At 47.8% G+C, this 22,449-nt stretch overlaps 1 protein-coding gene across 2 annotated transcripts in view; it reads right to left on the bottom strand.

Annotated features, from left to right (window-relative positions):
• Bicd2 (BICD cargo adaptor 2) overlaps positions 1-22,449 on the bottom strand; it is a 48,805-nt gene that overhangs the window by 8,036 nt on the left and 18,320 nt on the right. For both annotated transcript variants that reach the window (XM_036187769.1, XM_036187770.1), the window contains exons 2-4: positions 9,967-10,179; positions 3,264-3,416; positions 147-608 (exon numbers count right to left, since the gene is read on the bottom strand). In XM_036187769.1, the coding sequence (XP_036043662.1) occupies positions 147-608; positions 3,264-3,416; positions 9,967-10,179 (828 nt within the window). The remainder of the gene's footprint in view (positions 1-146; positions 609-3,263; positions 3,417-9,966; positions 10,180-22,449) is intronic.

Genomic DNA, 22,449 nt, shown 5'->3' with positions numbered 1-22,449 from the left:
AAAGATACAGGATTGAAACCCAGTATGAGTAAATTACAGGCAGCCACATTTCACAAAAGCACCATGCACACAGAACATGCAGTCCTGCTGGCACTGCAAAAGGCATGGGACGGGGAAGGCTGGGACATGATGCCTTGCCTACTCACCTGCACCAGCTGCTGCTTCAGCTTCTGGATCTCAGATATGTGGAGCTCACTGAGCAGGTCAGAAACGAGGCTTGGGGAAGGGGGAGCCAGGCCATCCTTCCTGGGTGTGGATGTCTTGTTGTCCAGCGAGGATTTGACCGACCCACTGTGCTCAAAGCCGTTGACCAGGGCTTCAGCGTCATTGTTGGGCTCGGCAGTGACGGCATCGTCACTGAACTTGAGGCCGTCTAAGGAGACGGGCAGGTGGCTGGTGTAGAAGGAGTCGCTGATGCTCATGTAGTGTGACAGCTCCTTGCGTAGGTTGTTCTTCTGCTCCCGCTCTGTTTTCAGCGTCTCCAGCGCCTCCTCCAACTGCCGTTCAGAGATCTCCTTAAGCCGGATGGCATCCTCCAGCTGGCTGTTGAGGTACTCGGTCTCCTCCTCCAGGCGCTTGATTTCATGCTTGAGGCCCTCAAATTCCACCTGGGGAATAATACAAAGGCTCCCATGTCAAGGCAATGTGGAGGCTCCACTCAGGGTGATGAATCCCAACAGAACACTACCTCCCCAACCACAAAGAACAAAGAGACCCAAAGAATGAAATGCCACCCTGTAGGAGAGGAGAGTGGCTGCAGCCAGGCCACTTCCTACACTGAACAACATGGATGCTAAAAGGCACTTCTACAGCACCACAAGTAACAGAAACATTCAGCCCACTGCCAGGACCAGTGTGCTTGTGAAGCACATGGAACCTGTAATGCTATGGCTGAGGATTCACATGGAGGCTGCCAAATTCCTATTCTATTTCTGAAAATTAGTACCAGTTTGCACGGATTTAAAATTCTATAAAACTCCTCAGTTAACATTAATAGCTAACCAAGCCTCTCTCTCTTTTAAATGTGTGTGCATACGCAGGTGAGCATGATGTATGTGTGTGGGTGCACAAGCCATTGTGCAATGTGGAGATTCTCTCCTTCCACCTTTATGTGAGTTCTGGGAATTACGCTCAGGTCACAAGGCTTACATAGTAAACACCTGAGCCACCTCACCAGCCCTAACCAGATTATTTTAAGGTACATAAAATATATGCTTTGTTGTGTGCTATAACTGTTATTTTGAATCATATTTCAAAATGAAGGAACTGGACTTCCCCTCAAAGGCCAAATGCCTTAGCACCAATTCCTCAGAATGCAAGCTTGGAGGAGCTGGAAGATGAGTGGGAAAGCATACTGGTCTTGTTAACACACACAATCTGAGAATAAACAAAGGAAGAGTAGATGGAAGTTGATGCTTCCTGTGAGGCGTGGGGTTTAAGGCATATATAAAAACATCTCATTGTAATATTAAGGAAGACTTAGGGCAGGAAGGGAAACCTGGTACAATATTCTAAGTGTGCCCATATCCCAGAGCCCCAAGTAGGGCTGAGGAACCTCACAGTAGGTGTAGCTCCACTGAGTGTAGGGTCTCCTTGAGCTTTGGTTTCTCTTCTCCTCAGGGCACTGTGGGCAGTAGTACCAATCAATGCCCAATGGCTCCTCATGCTTCTGAGCTACAAGATGGAGCGGTGAGCCCTGCTCCTGTGGTTCCCAGCACCAGAATCCATCCCCTGCCTGCTTTTGCAAACACAAAAGCTTCTACATGGACATGTGGGCTTTCTCCTGCAGGATATAAATACTGGGTCCACTGACAATGAGGCCTTAGCTGTAAGAGGATCTGGGTGCCAGTGGGGTTCTAAAGAAAGCAGGACAGCATCCATGGCACTTGGGGGTAAGGTCTGGGATTTCCTGAGAGAAAAAGTTCCCTGTTGGCTATAGTTCTTGGAGAATGGGAAGCATGTTCAGGCACGGAGTGGTTCTCACCCTCACCCACCCAGAAGGACCTCCTAATCTTTGCCACAGGCAGAGGGGATATCTCCCATCCCTGCAACAAGCAGAATCATGGTAGTATTTCAGGCTTCATGGTCAGTCTCTGGAGGTTGGTTTGTTTGTTTTTCTTTTCCAAGACAAGATCTCTCAGTGTAACCTTGGCTGTCCTGGAACTCCCTCTGTAGACCAGGCTAGCCTTGAACTTGCAAAGATCTGCCTGCCTCTGCCTCCGGAGTCTTGGGATTAAAGATGTGCGCCACCACCGCCCAGCCTCTGAAGGTTTTAGTACACCCTCTTCCTCTGAGTTTCCCCCATACCTTGGTGATGTGGAACACTGTTCTCCGGACATGACATGGCCCTTGCTGTCTCAAAATCAGAGCAGCCATGATTACCCAGCTTGGAGACCCTCACAAGATCAGGCCTATAAACACTCTCTCACAGAAGGAAGGGTAAAGTACAGTTAGACCCTCACCCAAGATTCCAGCCATCCTCCCTTCTGTGCCCTGACCCCACCTACACCCAATCCTCTTGAAGCCATCTAAGAGTTTGCTAGAGTAGACAGGAAGCAGAAGGCTAAATAAAGAGAGAACTTCATCTAGCAACTGCTGGAGGTCATCACCCATGCTCCTGAAACTCCTTACCCATGTTCCTGAGAAACCCCTCACCCATGCTCCTGTAACCCTTCATCCATGCTCCTGAAACCCCTCACCCATGCTCCTGAGAAACCCCTCACCCATGCTCCTGTAACCCTTCATCCATGCTCCTGAAACCCCTCACCCATGCTCCTGTAACCCTTCATCCATGCTCCTGAAACCCCTCACCCATGCTCCTGAAACCCCTCACCCATGCTCCTGAAACTCCTTACCCATGCTCCTGAAACCCCTCACCCATGCTCCTGAAACTCCTTACCCATGCTCCTGTAACCGCTCACCCATGCTCCTATGAGTTCTCCTCACCCATGCTCCTGTAAATAAGCTCAACATTGTCACTGGTTCACCAAGGTGGACTTTCTGGTGTGTCATCAGTACCCTATCTGTGCTAAACAGAAACAGACTCCCCAGCAAGAGTCATGCTACCCTTGGCTTGGGAAATTGTCATACTAAAGCCACAGGCCTTGTTTTGTGCTCTTGGAGTGCTAGGTGCTGTGAGCCACAATCCCCTGTCTCCACTGTGGAGGTCCTACTGGTCCTGGCCTCAGGTATGTGGAACAAGACAGAAAAGGAAGATGAGAAAGGCCTGAGATGCCCAGGGTGACTCTACACTGGAGACTTGCCTGGTTCTGCCTGAGCACAGACACTTGTTTCTGCAGGCTGATGTTCTCCTCCTCCAGCTCTGAGTAGTCCTGAAGTAGACGGGCTTCCCGGAACTTGTATTCTTTGATGTCATCCCGCAGTCGGCCACGCTGAATCTCCACATTCTGGTTGATCTGCAGGGGCAGAGATAAAGGCTGTGTAGACTGCTCTATAACTGGTCTTCCACTTGTGCTTCCAAGTGGCCTAAGGAGGCTCAGTGCTGCTCACATGCTGTCAGCCCTTAGGAGAACAGTGTGGCTGCTTGGAGGGGAGAAGCCCAGGGCAGTGGGGTTTGTGCAGACCATTACAGTCCACAATCAGATCTATCATGGACCACACAGTGACCATTGCTGCTTGACAAAGTTCCAGCATTTCAACATTTGCACACCATACTTCTCAAGAACCTTTTTTACTTTAATTTTTTTTAAAGATTTATTTATTTATTATGTATACAGCATGTATGAGTGCAGGCCAGAAGAGGGCACCAGATCTCATTACAAATGGTTGTAAGCCACTATGTGGTTGCTGGGAATTGAACTCAGGACCTCTGGAAAAGCAGTCAGTGCTCTTAACCTCTGCCCAGCCCTTTTACTTTAATTTTTAATGATTCTCAATATGAATGCCTTTCATTTTGGGAAATTTGTGTGGGCTTTGGTAAAGGATAAAAATGTGTACAATGGTAGCCTCTCTAAACAAAATAATCTTCGGGAAAAAAATCCCTGCCACTGTGGAACTAGGAATTCTAATGTGCTCTCCGAATTACACCAATAACAGGAAAGTTCAAGACATACCTGATCCCAAGGATGAAATGCCTACAATTCAGATCCAGAGCCTGAGGCCATTAAGGGCAAGAGTTCAGTTAATAATACAGAGAAAGTAGAATAGTAGAGTATGATGGGAAAAGAGTCAGGCATCAGGACCTTCCCTTTTGGGAGCGTTATGAGGGGGAACAGGCATCTTATAATGAGACTAAGACATTGTAGTGTAGTGTCCGGTTCCCAGATATCCTTTTCCCAAGGACAGTCTGATAGAAAATTACAACATGTCCACATGGTTGGGCTTGCCCGGCGGACCGCCTAATTATTTCCAGTTCAAAATAGCCATTTCCAGGTCAGAACATCTCATGTGGCTAGGACTCCGTGGCTTTACATGGCCGGCGCCATTTTGCACAGGTCCCTCTCCTCTTCTTCTCTTCTCTCCTCTCCTCACTCATGTGTGTGCTTCACACAGGCCTGTTACCTCTATCCTCTATTAATAAACAGCTCTTCTGTTCCTCACGGGGTAAGAGCGCTGCCTAAATAACTAACACAGGCATTGGGGTAAGAGTCTCTTCCCTGGGGGCTTGAAAGTTCCTGCTTGATAAAGCAGACCTTCTTATCTCTAGCAAGAGGAACTGTGGCCTTTCCATTAACCTTGCCTATTGTCAAGGTCAATGCTAGATTCCTCAGCCCCTGATTTCAAGCCACACCCCAGCTCACATGCCCCTTGTCTCCTACTTAATCCTATGTGCAACAATAGAGTATAAAAGGTGTAGTCTTTTCTTCAATTAAATGCTGCTAGCATCCATCCTGATTCATCCTCAGATTGTGTCTGTCTCGTCCATCTCTTCTTTAACCCCACACCCACTACCCACCCCTGACCCTACACATCCTCTTTGGGACCTGAATACCACCACCACCCCATCTCCCACCCAACCACCACCCATCTCCCACTGAGCCGGTCTCTCACACAGATCCCTTCTACTTCTCTTAGGTGTGGAACTTAAGGCAAGTGACTCAACCTGCTCTAACCATGCTGAGCTCTGCAAGCTCCAGGTACTGACCTAACTGGGGCAGAGAGGGAATGAAGAAATGACAGACATACAGACACAGAAAGGCTGGGATGGGGTGATCTGGACTCTGATGAAGAAGTCACAGCATCTCGGAAGCTAGCATCTTATTATACATAGCTAAACAAGGAGGCAGGTTTAGGTAATCGGAGTAGGAGCAGTCTCTGTAGGGGAATAGTCTTCAGACCGTAAACATCCAGAGAAAGACATTTTCTGCACACACTGTCAGCATTCACGCTTGGACTAGAGGAAGAATTTGCTATCCCTCTAAGCCTCACCCGGGAAAGGCTCCGCCATTCTCATGGATCTGAGGGAGGCATTGGTGTCTCTGACGTGGCCATGCCCATGTCAAACAATATATATTCACTCCCTCCCTAACACTAACCCTTTTTTCTCTAGCTGCAAGATGGGGTCATCTGACTGGTGAACTGGTAAGTGGGGCAACACTGTGACATGTTTACAGATGTTCAAACAGTTAGAGTGTCTACACCAGAGAAATAAAACACACCCACACAGATCCCTGCACATCAGTGTTCCCAGTGTTCAAGGTGGATGCAACCCAAGTATCCATTGGCCGGTGAATGGATAAACAAAACATGGTCTACCTATACAATGCAGGGTTATTCAGCCACATTAAAGAATGACGTCTTGACACTTGCTACAACACGGATAAAATGTGAAGACATTCTGCTAAGTCAAAGAGGCCATTCTTTGTATGACTCCATTTATAAGAAAGGTCTAGAACAGGCAATCAATGGCCACAGAAAGTAGACTACTGGGACTAAAGAGGTGTGTGGGAGTAACTGAAAAACAAGCTTCATTTTGGAATGATGAAATACTCTAAAATTAACCAAAAGGCTGGAAGTATGTATCAGTGGCAGAAGGCCACTGGGTTCAACTCCAGCACCACAGAGTAACAACTGTAGGACAGTGCACATACCTACAGCTATGTACATGCTGAGGGGACAGCATTAGTGAGGACAGAGACGGGCCTAGGCTTCTTGCTCGGGGCCTGGAGCAGGTGTGTCATTGGTCTGGGAGGCCATCTGAGCATTAGGAACACACTTTTAGGTGAGCTGTATAGGATGTGCACCACCTCAACAAATCTGCTGAAAGCTGGTTTCTGTCTCCAAGGCACATGTGAGGAATTGGGAAGACTGTCACAGAGAAGGGCTAGCACAGGGCCGAGAGGAGCACAACAAAACCCACACTGGTAACTCAACCCACACTGCCTCCACTGTGTACGGGACGTAGGAACTTCATTCCCACACATCCAGATTCCACACATCCAGAGCCACATCACCCTTTGTTGTGGTAGCCATCCTCTATGTTGTAGGTTCTTAAGCATTTTCTGACCTCTGCCCACCAGCTGCAGCCCTCTCTTACCCTGTGACCAGTGAAGATGTTTTCACACACCACCAATGTCCCCTGGGAGCAAAACCCCATAAATAACTCCTATATCCTCCCTGCCCCATGCTTGCTTCTAATCCCTGTTCCTAAGGCTCAGATGGCCCCTCAGATCAACAGCACACCGGCTCCAGGGCCTGGAGCCAGAGCCTAGGCCCACGGCTCTGTCCTCTCAGCTCTACAGGAACTGCCCCTTGTCACATTTGTAATGCTGGATTAGTGAAATGAAGTAATATCAGAAAGTGGAGGGATGGGGAGGAAGGGACAGAACAGAAAGTAGAAGAGGGTGGTGCACAGCAAGCATCTGACAAAGGCTCAGCACTCAAGACCAAGACTTTGCTCATGATCCAGGAAGAAAGACACAGCCCTCTCATCAAGTGACTGAAAGAGGCAACAGAACTGACACCAGAGGAGACAGACACCACAGGAAGAGTAAGAGAAGGCCAAAGGGAGCCAGCATCACCAGGGAGAAGACGGGGAGGGAAACATGTGCTGAGATGGAGCGAAACGGCCCAAGTGCAGCTACCATGGAGGCAGGACCACAAACAGACCTTCTCATGGAAGCCTGGGGTGCTATGCAGATGGAAACACACCCAGGCTCTCTACACCTCACCTGGAGCTCAAAAAAGGGTATGAAAGTAACTACTAAATGTTCTCTGTCTGCCGGAAATGGTCTCAATTCCTGTTCTCTCTCAGCCAACTCAAAAGTACTTGCCATGTAGAAAATACCCAAACATGTACAAAGAGGGTCCAGCCCTCAGGTAGACTGGGGTAAGGTCTGAGTCCCCCAGTACCCATGGGATATTCAGCAGGAATTAGAGACCTAGAAGGCAGGGGTAAGAGACACAGTGGTAGCTTTCACATGGCTAGGGCAGGAAGTGCAGTTTCTATGACTGAAGATGGAGGCCGCAGTCCAGGATGGAAGCCTGAGAGAACTAGGCCCAGAGCCATACCAGGAATGTTGTTCCCCTACATCAGTACCCATAAGTTCCTCAGTGCCTCTATAAACCTGGCCTTCACAAGGCTCTCTAGGAGTTTTGTTCTTACACCAGGGTACTAAAATGTGTTTCCCTTTGGTGGAATGTATGGGCCTGCATGGGCCTGTGGATGAGTGTCCTTGTGGAAAGACAAACATAGAGAAATGTGCACACACACGTCACGTGCTGGCAAGGTAATATCACATGACAGGTTAACTGCACCTTCTCTGCTGACAGTGTAGGACTCAAACACATACACTTTCTATGGAGACTGCTGGCAACCCCAGCCACCAGGCTTAGCAGAGAGGTTCAGCTGGCCTGCTGCCTGGCACCTCCACCCATCACATGCCCAACTCCTGAGAAATCCAGCAGGCTCCAACTAGCCACAGGGGTTTAGTTTTCCCTCAGAAAGTACCTCCTCCCTGACTGAGTGTCTGATGTCAGGGCACAGGCTCTGCTCTGTGTACATGACAACAGTGAGCATATGGGCTTGGAGCCAACCATCTGAGGTCCTATCCACCAGCTCTCCTTCACCTGGACCCCCAGACCAGCAGAGGGGTATGACAACTGCCTGCCTCAAGAGGCCACTGTGTTGGGAGAGTGTCAGTCCTCTCTGCTGGCCTCATGAACTCCCAACACTTTCTACACAGGGCTTGTCTCTTAACCACCTAGAGTGGCACTCTTAAGCCTTTACTGAGACTACTGGGCCTCAAATTATCCATCTGAGAAACAGTGTCATGTCTACAACAAGCCATTCCGCATATGCTCATCTACCTACCAGGAATAATGCCAGCAAGACAAAAAACTGAGCAAACTGTCCACTACTGGTCCTACACACAACACAGCCGTCACAAGTCACGTCCTCAGAGTTGTTCTTCCCTCAGTTTCTTCATGTGTGACAGGACAATGAGAGGGTCACTAGGATGACGGTGTCTAAGACATTAGAACTACCTGACATACACGGGCAAAATTGTTTGGTACTGTGAAGTTAACACTGGCTTTAGCCCTCGCTTAGACGAGAGACTTGGACAAGGCCTCGTCTTCGGTCTCTGAAACCCTGTGTAGGAGACACCCTGTCCCTTCCTTCACCGCACACCCTCCAAGCTGTGGAAGCCTACCCTCTGCAGTAGATGTTCTCACAGGCTGTGAGGGTGTGCTGTAGTCAGGGCCCTGGAGGGAACTGCATTCCAAGCAGGAAGTCACAGGAGAGGAAAAACAGGAGCTATTAGGGACAGAGGTCTTAGGACAGAGGTCATAAGGAATCACTAAATGCCAGCACAACCGAATTCAACCCAGAGGGGCCAGTGCTGGGCAGGGAGGAGAGAAGAGCAGAGGAGAGACCAAAGGTAAGGCTGGTGGAGACAGCTGTGAGAACAGAACCTCTACCCTAGACAGGTCCGCAGAAGATGAGGGCTAAAGGGCTGCAGAAGCCTCCCCAGCCCTGAGGACAGAGAAGGGGACACTTAAAGAAAAGGCGGCTAAGGGGTGTGTAGGGGACTCAGGATTTCCTCCTAAAGCATAAACAGGAACAACAGGAATCTCTCCCCACCCCAGACCTGCCTGTCTTCAATTCACTGAGCTCATTTCCGGCCCAGGACAGTCATACAGCCTTCTTGGCTGCCTGGGGGCTGGATGTGGGAGAAGCCCTGCACTGGCCTTTCAGGAAGGAGGGCAGACAGATGGACTGTCACCAGAGCTGCCTCTCTTCCTCAGTGACAGCCCCTCCTCCACCCTCACCAGAGCCATACTTGTGGGAGGAAATGAGATCATGCACTGGGCTCCAGGAGCCAAGGCTGCCTTCCCCCAACCCCTTATTCAGACTGAGTTCCTGAAGACCTCAGAAACCCCACACCAGGGGAAGTGACTGCTCCCTCTTATTGACGGCCCCTGGGTCAGTCCCTGGGCCTAGCATGCGCGGCGGCCCTGACTACAGCACACCCTTATGGCCTGTGCTCTGCTGACTTCCCTGTGAGAATATCTACTGCAGAGGGTAGGCTTCCACAGCTGGAGTGGGGCCCAGAGGGTGTGCGGTGAAGGAAGGGGCAGGGTGTCTGCCACACAGGGTTTCAGAGACTGAAGACAAGGCCTTGTCCAAGTCTCTGGTCCATGTGTTATCTCAAGCCTCTAGAAGGATCTTGAGGTTAACCCCCAAGACCATGGATAGGTGGCCCTCCACCAGGATTGTAGCTCACATGGAGACTTTTAGTGATGGGTCCTCAGGGTTCCAAAGACTCTATAGTTCTTGGCTTATCTTTGTCCCAGTTGTCACCAAAGCACGAGCTGGGCCATTCATCATTTAGGCTGCAGTACTCTACCTTGATATTTCTCCCTGCTGGTCAGAGGTAGTTCAGGCACAGAACTGTTTGTGTGTTCAGCTCTGAGAGACCACAGGAGCAAGACTCAGCCTCAAAGGAGCTGAAGAGGCCACACAGCCCACCGTCACTATGACAGATGTCACCCCCATCCACTTACCTCTTTTAGTTCCTGGGCCACGGATGTGAGGCGCTCATTCTCAGACTGAGTGTTGGTAAGGACATTTCGAAGCTGCTTCAACTCTGTCTGCAGCTCCAGCACCTTCCGCACATAGTACTGCTCCTTGGAGGCTGACTCCTGGATCAGGCTCTCCTCCCGGCTCTCACCATCAGCTGCCACTTTCTTGTGGTTTGTATGTGCTTGGCCAAATGCCTGCATGGAGAGAAAAGACACTCTTGAGATGGGTGTTCTGGGGCCACAAAGCAATGGAGACCCAAAACACAAGAAACATGAAGGCCTTTGACCTTCTATGTTGTGCATATGTTAAAAGACACACTGAGATGCACGTGGCAGGCACGTTTCATTACAGTGAAACCAAACTAGTCTTAGGAGCATTATTATATGGAGTGACATGAAGGAACATGAAGAATACAGGGTCACAAACAGGTGGAACTTCCTTTTTAAGAAACAAAGTTTAAGGCCTGATGATGCAAACCAGCTGGAAAATTCCCAGACCAGGAAGTAAGTGGTCTATACTGTGAGCCTGGACAAGCTAATGGGAAACAACCCTAGAGCGGCACACCCAACATACATTCCAGGTTTACAAAATTGTGCCAGCCATTACAAGTGAGGGGTGAGGAGCAGCCCTACCCTGCTACCTGATGTCAAATCATCCTTCATTTGTTCTGGGACAAACTGGGCTAGGCAACCAGAGCCCCTAGCCCTAAGGACAGGGCACAGTAACAACTAGCTAGAGTTGCCACCTCAGGGTGCATAGGCCCAGAGATGCATGTACCTGCATGTTTCAGACACTGGGGTGAGGAGCAAGTATGTCAGGCCCTAACACTCAGGAAGAAAACCTCCCAAGGGAGAGCAACAAGTACTAGCCACACCCACAACACCATGTCAGTCACACACTGAGGCCAGCTGCTGTGCTGAAACCATACCCTAGGGCCCTGGCCAGCCTGGCTTCCATTACAAACCCCACTGAAGGGCTGTGCTATCTATTTGGCCTTCCTTTCCTGACTCTTTATAGGACCTATGGCTCATAGCAAGAAACAATATTAAGAAAAGAGTTACAGGGCAGTGGTGGCACATGCCTTTAATCCCAGCACTTGGGAGGCAGAGGCAGGCACATCTTTGTGAGTTTGAGGCCAGCCTGGTCTACAGAGTGAGTTCCAGGACAGCCAGAACTATTTCATGGAGAAACCCTTTCTCTAAAACTCAAATAAGTAAATAAAACAAACAACAACAGCAACAAAAATAAAATGATGGTTTTCACTAGTTTTAAAAGAGAAAAGGGGCTGGAGAGATGGCTCAGCGGTTAAGAGCACTGGCTGTTCTTCCAGAGGTCCTGAGTTCAATTCCCAGCAACCACAAGGTGGCCCACAACCATCTGTAATGAGATCTGGTGCTCTCTTCTGGCATCCAAGCATACACGCAGGCAGAACACTGTATATATAATAAGTAAATAAATAAATCTTTAAAAAAAAAAAGAGAGAGAGAGAGAAAAGGACTATTTTCTTTCATTATTACTTCACAAGTCTAGGAACTCAGTCCAAGAAAACAATGAGCTGCTGTGGATATCGCTCTGCATAAATAAAATGCTGATTGGCCAGTAGCCAGGCAGGAAGTATAGGCGGGACAAGCAGAGAAGAGAATTCTGGGAAGTGGAAGGCTGGGGCAGAGAGACACTGCCAGCCGCCGCCATGACAAGAAGGATGTAAGGTACTGGTAAGCCACAAGCCACGTGGCAAAGTATAGATGAATAGAAATGGGTTAATTTAGGATAGAAGAAGTAGATAACAAGAAGCCTGCCACAGCCATACAGTTTGTAAACAATATAAGTCTCTGTGTGCTTACTTGGTTGGGTCTGAGCAACTGTGGGACTGGTGGGTAAGAGAGATTTGTCCTGACTGTGGGCCAGGCAGGAAAACTCTACCTACAATGAGCAAAACACTCTAAGCCAAATTGTACAGGGTGTTACTGAGCTGAGCAGTTTCTAATACTAACACACGAAAATGCAGAAAGCAATTAATTTTCATCCTGATAGGGAAATGGTAGAATGGAGCAGGGTCTAGTCTGAGGCTATGCTATGTCCAAGATACTGTGGGAAGGCCTCACAATGGCCCTGAGGACACACAGAACCAGAGCTGGCATTGGGAGTGTGTGCGGAGGGCTCACAGCGTAACATTCCTGCAGGAGACTGGATTCCCTCCTGAGGCAGCCAGGCCTAGCCCATACGCTCTCGGTCCTCCAACACAGCATCCATTCTACACAAACCAAAGCAGCTCAGCTTTGTGATTTCTGGTCTGTTTGCCTTCACTGCAATCCTATGGAAGGATCAAGTCACACATTGCTACTACACAGCACCTGACCCATGCTGCCTGTCCACCATAAGACACACAAAGGAACCAAACACCAAGCTGGCCCCCAACTCAGGGTGCTGGGACTGTACTGAAGAGTCCAGCACCTATGGCTGCTTGGGACACTCCCGTCAACCTGGGAGTTGGGGCATGGACATCTCCTCAGAAGTTTTCTGCAAAGTATGATGGCTAAGCACTATGATATAATATTCAAGCCCAGACTTGCCAATCTGGGCCCCGACTCTCTTCCTCCACCCAAGCTACCATCCCAGGGAACAGGAGCAGCCCTGGGCAGCTTTTCAAACACACTGTGATGGAGACATCTACCTTCAACTGAGAAGATAAACAGTCACAGCGACAGACTCTACTTCCTGTGTGGGAAGCTAAGAATGGGAAAGCATAGGAACAGTCTGATGGAACAGGGCTGGTGAGATGGCTCAGCAGGTAAAAGCATGTGCCATCAAACCTGGCAACCTAAGTACTAAACTCCAGACCCATGTGGCAGGAGAGAGCTGACTCCCAAAAGTTGTCCTATGACTTCCACATGTGCATTATGGCATATGCATGCCAGTCATGTGGTATGTGCCCACACACAAATAACTTTAAATATGATAAAATAATAAGCATCACTTTTCAAGTACCAGGTAAAATGGCAGGATGAAGGGACTCCTGCAACAGCTTTCATCCCTTCAGAAGGAGCTTCGGGGCATGGCACAGGACAGAGGACTGAGGCGGGTGGCAGGGCCTGTGGAAAAACCATGACCAGAGACAGGGAAGTAGGGCAGCCAGAGCTAAGGACTAGAGTGCGTCTTCACTGAGGATGGTCAGCGTAGGGCTGAGGAAGCCTTGGGAAAGGACCATCCTGGAGAGCAGGACAATCCCTGGCACACTCTGAAAACAAGCCTATTCCCACTAGCCAGATTCACAGGCTTGGGGAGAGCACGTCAGGGGCTTGGCAATCAGTCTGGATTACACGCTACTCTAACACAGCAAAATGAGGCGTAAAGACAGACCATGGAAGAATTAATCCATTTCTAAGCCACTACATCCTAGAACAAAGCTCAGAACACATTCAGGAAAACAAACACTCCAGCTGCCAACAGGTAAGTTCCATGGTGAAGAGCTAAGGAAGAGAGGACCGGCAGGCAGCACAGGCCCTGAGCGGCCCAAAAGGGCAGGCAGGCTGAGAGTCCAGTACCAGAACCAGAACCAAATCCTCAACTCAGAAGCAAAGAACAGACAGAAGACACAAAAGATGCCAGGAGAACTTCTGCAGAGGAGAGGCAGGGGCCAACAGCAGACACTGTGCATCTGAAGGATGAGCCGACTCAGAAAGGCAGCCAAAGTGTGGCCCAGAGGAAACAAACAAACAAAATACTGGTCAAAGCAGGGCCAACAAACACGAGAAAGCAACTGTGAAGTGTGCATCAATTTCAAGGAGCCTATCTATCAACACCTCACAATGCCAGGCAAAGGTCCAGCAGCTCTCAGTAGAAACCTGATTGGCTCATTCTAAAAGCAATTTAAAGGACCTAGAACAGACTAAATGGCTTTGAAAGAGCAGGATTATCTCCACCTGCTACCCTAACTCAAAGTCACTTCATTGCATAGAGACAGACTGACCCAACCAAGATTGGTGCATGCTTCCCCCCCCCCCCCCCCCCCCCCCCCCCCCCAGCGCCAAAGAAGAGAATCTCAGGTCTGAGCATGGTAGTCAACAGTGAACATATGCAAACCCAACTACTCAAGGGGCTGAGGCAGGAAAATAGAACAGCCTGGGCAATAGAGATGATCCCATCTTGGGAAAAGAACAAGCACAACGGGCTGGGAGATGGCTTAGTGGGTACAACGCTGGCCATGTAATAATAAGGACCTGAGTTTGAACCACCCAAAGCTACATAAAGACCAGATGTGGTAGTGTATGCATCTGTAATCCCAGCTCTAAATTATTTTAAAGTATAGGGCCTGAGAGATGGCTCAGCAGGTAAAAGCATTTGCCATTCCAGCCTACTAACCCGAGTTCAATCCCCAGAATCCACATAAATAAAGGTGGAAGGAGAAAGTTAGTTCTACAAAGTTGTCCTCTAACTTCTATATACATGCTGTAGCACACAAGCACTCACGCACACGCGCGCGCGCACACACACACGTACACGCAAATAAACACACATGTACACATACACACACACACAGAGATGATAAATTTAAAATTTTTATATATGGTATATCCATATAATGAAGTACTACTCTCAATAAAAAAGAATTGATACATCAATACAATACCTCAAAATCACATTAGTGGAAAAAGATAGACTGTTCAATTCCCTTTTTATAAACCTCTAGAAATGCAAACTAAGATGGAGGTCAGTGGGTGGAGGCGAGGGACTGCAGAGGGAACAGGAATGACCAAAGACTAGCTCATTATTTTGATTTTGCCAATGGTCTCATGAACATATGCTTACATGAAAACTTATACTGAACACCCTAACATGCACAAAAATCACTAAAGTTGCCTAAAGACACTGTGTGGATGTTTCTGAAGTGCTGTGCCCCTCACCTGCAGAAGATGGACCTACAAGACATAGCCTATCCATCCCTGTGGCCACCATCTCCAGCTTACAGGCTAGGAGGATGAGGGTTAGAGAGGTGGCCATATTTGTCTGATCCCATTTCTTTTGACCCTTTCAGATCCCACTGCATCCAATCTTATACAACCTTTCAAATCCATCTCAAATCCTGCTGCACCCAGGATCATCCTCCCATTCTATTGGTTGTCGTCTCCCTTCTGTCCTCCCTTGAGGAAGTGCTCCCTGGAAAGGAGTTCCTGTCTGACCTGGGGGTTTGTGGGAGACAGCTGTCGATGTGTTTCTAGATTTCTCTGCCTCATCCTGTGGGCCTCCTAGTTGGTACCCCCAGGAGATGGGAGCCTTTGTCTACTACCCTGGTGTTAGGACCTGCCCCTGGACCCCAGATGCAGCCTCTAACCTGCCCTTTCCACAAACTTCACCAGCTGCTTCAAGGAAAGGAAACAGAAAACCAGCTCTCCTCCAGTCTTCCCCCACAGGATGGTGGATGCTCTGTGCTGTGAGGAGAGTAGTCTACCCAGGAAGATTCAGTTCTCAATACAGGCTCTTGGCCTGCATCCCGCCTGCTGCTATGAAGTTGCCCAGGTTCAGCAAGACCCAACAAGGCCGGCAGAGATGAAGCATGAGGTCACGGCCAGTCAGGCGCCTTCAGAGGAATACGGCCCATGTTTGCTTCTGGCCAACACATAGCCCCCTGGGATGCTGGCTTCAAGGTCAGCCACACCCATATAGCCATGGTGCAATCATCTATGCCTACAAGGAACCAGGCCAATCATGACTTCAGCAGCAGGATCATCCTAAGAGATGGGACTTGGGACAGGCTGAAGAGCCCTAGTGGACCTATCAAATGTGACTGGGATGGGAAAAGAGAAGCTCTGGGTAGGAGGGGGAAAAAAATCACAGCAGCCCTAACAGGCAAATTTCAAAACCAGGTATAGTGGGAAGAGTGGCCTCGGGTGAGGCAACAGCATGAGCAATGATGGGGTGGGGGTAAGGAGGACAAAAGGCTTGGGCAGGAAGGGCAGATGAAACTACACCCCTGGAAGGAGGTCAGGGCAGCGGGGGCACAGGCTGGGGTCTATGACAAAGGTTCAATGCCTGCTATCTGTGGAATCTGCCAGATGACTGCAGCCATAAAACAGGCATGCCCACTGAATGGTGGAGGCAAAGACAGGTGGAACTTTGTTAAATCTATCATAGCCTGGTCTACAGAGTAAGTTTCAGGACAGCCAAGGCTACACAAAGAAACCCTGTCTTGAAAAACCAAAACCAAACCAGCCAAGCAGTGATGGCACACACTTTTAATCCCAGCACTTGGGAGGCAGAGGTAAGCAGATCTCTGAGTTCAAGGCCAGCCTGGTCTACAGGGTAAGTTCCAGGACTGCCAGAGCTACACAGAGAAACCTTGTCTCAAAAAAAAAAAAGAAAGAAAGAAAGAAAGAAAGAAAGAAAGAAAGAAAGAAAGAAAGAAAGAAAGAAAGAATAAGGAAGGAAGGAAGGAAAGAAAAGGAAAAAGAAAAACCATACCAAGCAAAACAGGCATGCCCTAAGCATTAGACTGTTTCATGGTGCCATGGTGTGAGGGGCTGCATAAACAGCCACTTGGCACATACAAACTGAGGCAAAACAGAGCTTAAGTGTTCTGCCACAGGGCCTGGCTGCACTGTGGGGTGGTGTAATACTGACGGAGGACTGACAGGACAGAGCTTTGGGGTCACATCCAAGAAGTGTGTCTTTATCCCTCCACTCCTGGACACCAGACAGCAGAGCAAGGGAGAACAGGCCCTGGGTGCATGTGGGACCATATACGCCCACCTGTGTTCACCATCTCAGGAAAGGACAACTAACATATTATGCTGCTTAACTGATCCACCTCTGAAGTATGGTAAACTAGTACAGATGGGGGCCACATTGAGAGCAGATTACAGTGTCCCTAGCTGCAGAGGAGGAGGGTGAGCTGGTATATGCACATCTGGAACCAGGCTGCCTGGGCCCACCTTCTGTGCACTGACAGCTAGATTCTGTGTGAATACTCCTTGCTGAAACTATTTGAAAACTGGGCTACAAGGCTAAGTTCCCATGGCTAGATGTGAAGAAATCCAGGACTGTGTACCTGAGAATATGGTACCAAGCCAGGGTTATCCACAACTAGCCTACTAATTAAAAGGATGAGGACTTGAAGACCAGCCCAAATCAGTGCCTACCCCTTTCTGTCTTTCCACAGTTGGCCAGGTCCTATGAATCCAACAAGGTCACTGCTCTAGAGTGAGCCAGAGGGTAGATTGGCTCCTTGCCAATGTCTACTGAAAGTTTCCTCACCTACAAAGCAAAGCCCCAACCACTTAACAGAGAGAAATGTGGACATCTCACAATGAGAGCCACTCTTCTGTACCAGCAGTACAGATTGGCCTTTTAATCAGAGAATACATGAACGGCCTGAGAACAGGAGTAATTAGAACTGAGCACAAATCCTCTGTAACCCCTCCCCCCCGCAACTATCCATGGGGGCCTGGCTCCCTAGGAAAGGCCTACACCAACAAGTCAAGGAAGAGTTCTCCTGACAGGGCTATCCCATATAATTCTTCCTAAACCAGTTTGATCATTTGATGCAGCAGGCACAATGCTTGCCAAACCAGGGGAGCCAGCCTCTGCAATCTAATGAGGCAAGGCTTGTTCCAGGAAGCAGATTCCACAACAAATCCAGGATCCTCTAATGCTTTGTCTGGGCTGATCAGTACTGCCTACCCACAGCCTGTGGGTTCCACACTTGTTCCTAAAGGGCCATCATGCCTGCATCAGGCTGGGCCTGGAATCCCAGGAATCCCTCAGCTGTACCAGCTGCCCATCCTGGCACGCCTGCTGGGCAGGGCTTCCCCTACCACCTGCTGAAATGGAGATGCTGTTTGGTTCTTGGTGAGGGCTGGAGGAGGTTTGGTTCTCATGCACTCCCTCCATTCCCCACCCCACAGAGAATGGGGACATGAGGACAGTCCCATCACAGCACCCATCTTTCTATCTAAGCTTGTTAGACATGCCTAGAGCCTGGGACATGCATCCTATCAACCTTTACCAACGGCACTTAGCAGTACTTACTGCAGGCCTGGCCTCTGATGGGCACCAGAAGTATAAACACTGCACAGTGTCAGGATCCCCAGTACCCAACTGTTCAAAAGACAGCGGCAGACTAAAGGATTCCCCACCCTTTCACATATGCAAGCTACTAGGCTACTACAAAGGGGAATCCAATGTCTTATCTGAAGAAGAGCTGAGGTGGCTGGAAAGAAAAACACGGGCCTGGGAGGCACTGCTCAGATGGGTCTGTGAGCCTTGCTCCATCTTGGGCAGTTCCATGTGAATGCTCAAAGTCCTGCATTGCCAGGATTCCAGGACACCAAATGGCATCAAATCTTATTAAATTCAAGATGGTGCTCTAAATATTAAGCTCATATAAACGCAAGCTCAACACCATTCACTTAGAGATAAAGAACTTATAGCATTAAGAGATTAAATCTATAATCAAAGTTTGATTAAACCTATGTTGCCTGGAAAAGGCTAGTATACAAATTGACAAGTAGGTAGAGGACCAGTCAGGACCTTCTCAATGACAATCAGGTCTGGCAGAGACAGAAGACTCTAGAGCAGGACAGACACAATCTTCTTCCCAAACAGAGCTGATTTTAAGGAAAACTATCAGAAGGAGCTGTAAACGATGAAAGAGTGATCTAAAATAAGAAGAAACTGCTAGCATGTTTGTGTGCCACAGAGAATATATTTTTCATGTTTGTTTTATGATCTAAAACAGTTCTGAAAAAATGCAACAGAAAACTATGCCAGCATGTACCCAACACACAAAAATTAAAAAAAAAAAAAATCTCTTAATTATGTCTGTATCAGGAAAGGCATACAGAACCAAACAACAGGAAACAGAGTAAACAAAAATAGAAACATCTTATCAACACTCAGGATAGTATAGCAGGACTGTGCAAGGGGAAAGGCCACCACTAAAAATAAACATGAATGATAAAAAAAGAGCTGTTCCTTGACTCTAAACAATGTAGCAAGCCAAAGCCTCCCACAGCAAAGATGAACCCAGAAAACAAAAGGCAAAGCAATCATATTAGTGTATCTTTTTACACAGTAACAACTACTAAGGTTGACAAATGTGCAGTTATCACCCAAGACTGGGGAGCTTGGTTCCTGCAGATATGTGAGAGCTGAGCTCCCACATCCATGGCACCACCTCCTTGGGCAAGCCACAGAAAAGTAGGACTTGAACCCAGGAGTCCAGGACCAGAGTCCCTGACTACTACTGCATCCATTCAAATAAAGGCATTGACAGGATCTCAGCAGATTTTCCCTTCCAAATGGCAGGTGCTCAAAGACCAATCCCATGCAAGAAGTGAAAACTCAGCAAACCCAACAAACAGAAACTGCTTTATAAATTATTCAGTCACCAGAAGACCATGCCCGGAACTCAAATGTGAGATAAGCCAGTTCAATTTTTAAAGTGTGCATTCAGCATGTGCTAAGGAGCAAGATAGGCCAAGAAGCACAAGTAAATCACAGTGTCAGAAGATGAACAACTAACTGCCACACATACACTAATTATTGAAAGGAACTGAAAAAATGAATCCCCCCAAAATTAATTAAAAGTAAAATGAATAAATAAAAAGAAATCTCCAAAGTAGACTGTTCAGTCAGGAATATGTAATTTTAAAAATTACACTTGTAACCTTTACCTCAAAGCACATACTCCATGGATGCCAATTTCAGTAAAAACAACATAGTCAATGAGAATTATAAACACAGTAACAAGAAAGGCTAAATATTAGTAAAGTAATTTAGTCTCTCAGTGTCATGCAAAGTTCTTCCCATATGGGCACCATAGCTAGAGAGCCTTAAATCCTTTGATGATTTCTTCAGACTGTAGAGAAATTTATCTAGAAAATTTTGCAAACAAAGATTCTCCTCTTTCATTAAAAATGTACTTGTATTTGTTTTTGTTTTATTGAGACAGTGTCCCTGTATCCCAGCCTGGCCTCAAACTTGCTATGTAGCCAACAAGGACGTTGAATTTCCTGATCCTCCTTTTCCCACCTCCTGGCTAATGCGGTACTGCAGGGGGAAACCCAGGGCTTTGTGCCTGTTAGACAAGCACTCTACCAACTGAGCTACATCCTCAGGAGCCATACACAACCCAAATTTTAAAAATAATAGCCCATCTATGAAAATCCATCTTTTGAATTCAGGGATGTTGAACTCAGTGTTTTGTTTTGTTTTGTTTTGGGGGGGGTACATTTATAGATGTGAGAAAACTATCATTAACTCCACACTAACACCCCTCTTCAGTCTCCATTAGCAATAACTCTCTAGCAGTTCCCCTTTGCCAGAGTCAGGCAACCAACAATCTCTTTATTTTCTGTTCCCATAAATTTGTCTATTTCTGGACATGGACATGTCATGTAACCCATACAATACTGGTCTTATGTGGCTTTTTTTTCCCCCACTTAGCACATTTTTCAGGTTCATGCATGTTACATACAAGCTTTTATCAGTACTCTATTCCTTTTTATGGCTGCATATTATTCTATTGCACAGGCGACCACGCTTACCATCTATGTCGTTTTTTTCCTTGGAGGCTATTAAGAGTAACAGTACTACAGTCCTTCATTTAAAAGTCTTCAGGAGATTTTTGTTTTTGTTTGTTTGAGGTTTTTGCCTTTTAATATTTTGAGACAGGGCCTCTCTATATAGCCCAGGCTGGCCTGAAATCACTATATAGCCCAGGCTGGTCTTGAACTTGCAATGAGTACAGGGATCATAGGCACATGTGCCACCATGCCAGGCCCTCACCTATAAGTTTTTGTGTGGGTGTATATGGTAAGTCTCTTGGTTATCTGTCATGACTTGAATGTGAACTGCGCCCACAGGTTCATGTGTTTCAACAAGATGTCCCTAGCTATTTGATGCCATTCGGGGAGGCTGTGGAACTATTAGAAGGTGGCACATACTGAAAAAAGAGGATCACTGGGGCATGAGGCTTTGTTATGACTCACCTCTGCTTCAGGTCAGAGATCTCTCTGCTTCTCAATTTGCTAAGATGTGACCAGCTTATGCTACAAGCTCCTGCCACCAAGTATGAAGCTACAGCTAACATGATTTCTGCCATGTTGGACTGTATTTCCTGAACAATGAGCCAAAAAGAAAAATCCCCTCTCCCCTAAACTGTCTAGTCAAGCATTACACCAGTTAGATGAATAAAGGAATTAACACAGCACACACCTGGGAAGGGAATGCTAGGTCATACTGCAGAAGCAGGATTTTTTTTGGGGGGGGGCACATTATTTCCGAGACAGGGTTTCTCTGTGTAATAGCCCTGGCTGTCCTAGAACTCGCTCTGTGGGCAGATGAGCCTCAAACTCACAGAGATCTGCCTGCTTCTGCCTCTGAGTACTGGGATCAAAGGTGTGCACCACCACTGCCCAGCTCAGGATGGCTTTCTTCAAGGGCCCAAACCATTTCCCAGGGGATACCCCACTGTACATTCCACCTGCAAGGAAGCAACCTTCTAGTCTGTCCACATGCATGCCACATTTGTTGTCTGTCTATGACAACCACCACCATAGTGGGTGTGAGGTCTTTTTCATTTTATTGTTAGTAACAATAGAGCTACCAATGTGTAGGTCTCCTAAAGTATATTACTGCATTCAGTCCCTACCTCATGATTCTAAGAACTCATGTTCCCATTTTAGGGAGGAAGAAATCCAGGTTCCCAGAGGTCAAGACTGTGATAAGGAAGAAGCACAATTAGATCAGAGCTGTCCCTCTCCCAACTGCTGTCTTGTTCCTCAGCACTGTGTCAGAGATGTGCCTGGTGGGAAAAGATACAAGTACACCTTGATTCCCAGGAATAAGGAAGATGTTCAGATACCTAATGAAGGTCCTAACTGCTCTTTCTGGTCTTCATTTGTCAGAAACATGAACACCATCCCCAGAACAAGCAAACAGTCCAGCAAAGCTACTGGTCTACTGCACTGATCAGAATGGCTGCATTAAAACCAGCAGTAAGGATAGGGGTTCTGCACATTGTTGTGCTATCTGGTGGGCTTCCCATCCACTGTCCAGCCACTGCACCCAGAAGAAATGGGCACCTGCCATCTACCTAAACATTCCAAAGCCCGATGATAGAAATGACCCAAATGTGGTCTATCTGACACTGGGTGAAGAAAGTATGATATACCCCCAGGCAATCACCATGCAGCCGGAAGTGTGAACAACCGACAGACACTAAGTTGAGGATCAACCCCACAATGTAAATGCTGCAAACACACCCCAAACAGGAAATGCGTGGCTCCATAGGAAACACTGCAAGTGATCAGCCACAGGAGGCTGACCACACATGCCGTCTTACTTTCTCATTGGCTGCATTCACTGTAATGATCACAGGGCTGTACAACTGTAATCTGGGCATTTTCTGTAAGTCTTACACACCAATGATAGGTCACTTTAGCTTTAAATATGAACACAATGGG

Source organism: Onychomys torridus, chromosome 5 (genome assembly GCF_903995425.1).
Source record: "Onychomys torridus chromosome 5, mOncTor1.1, whole genome shotgun sequence".
Classification (NCBI taxonomy): Eukaryota; Metazoa; Chordata; class Mammalia; order Rodentia; family Cricetidae; genus Onychomys; species Onychomys torridus.
This window is presented reverse-complemented; position numbering and strand designations above follow the sequence as displayed.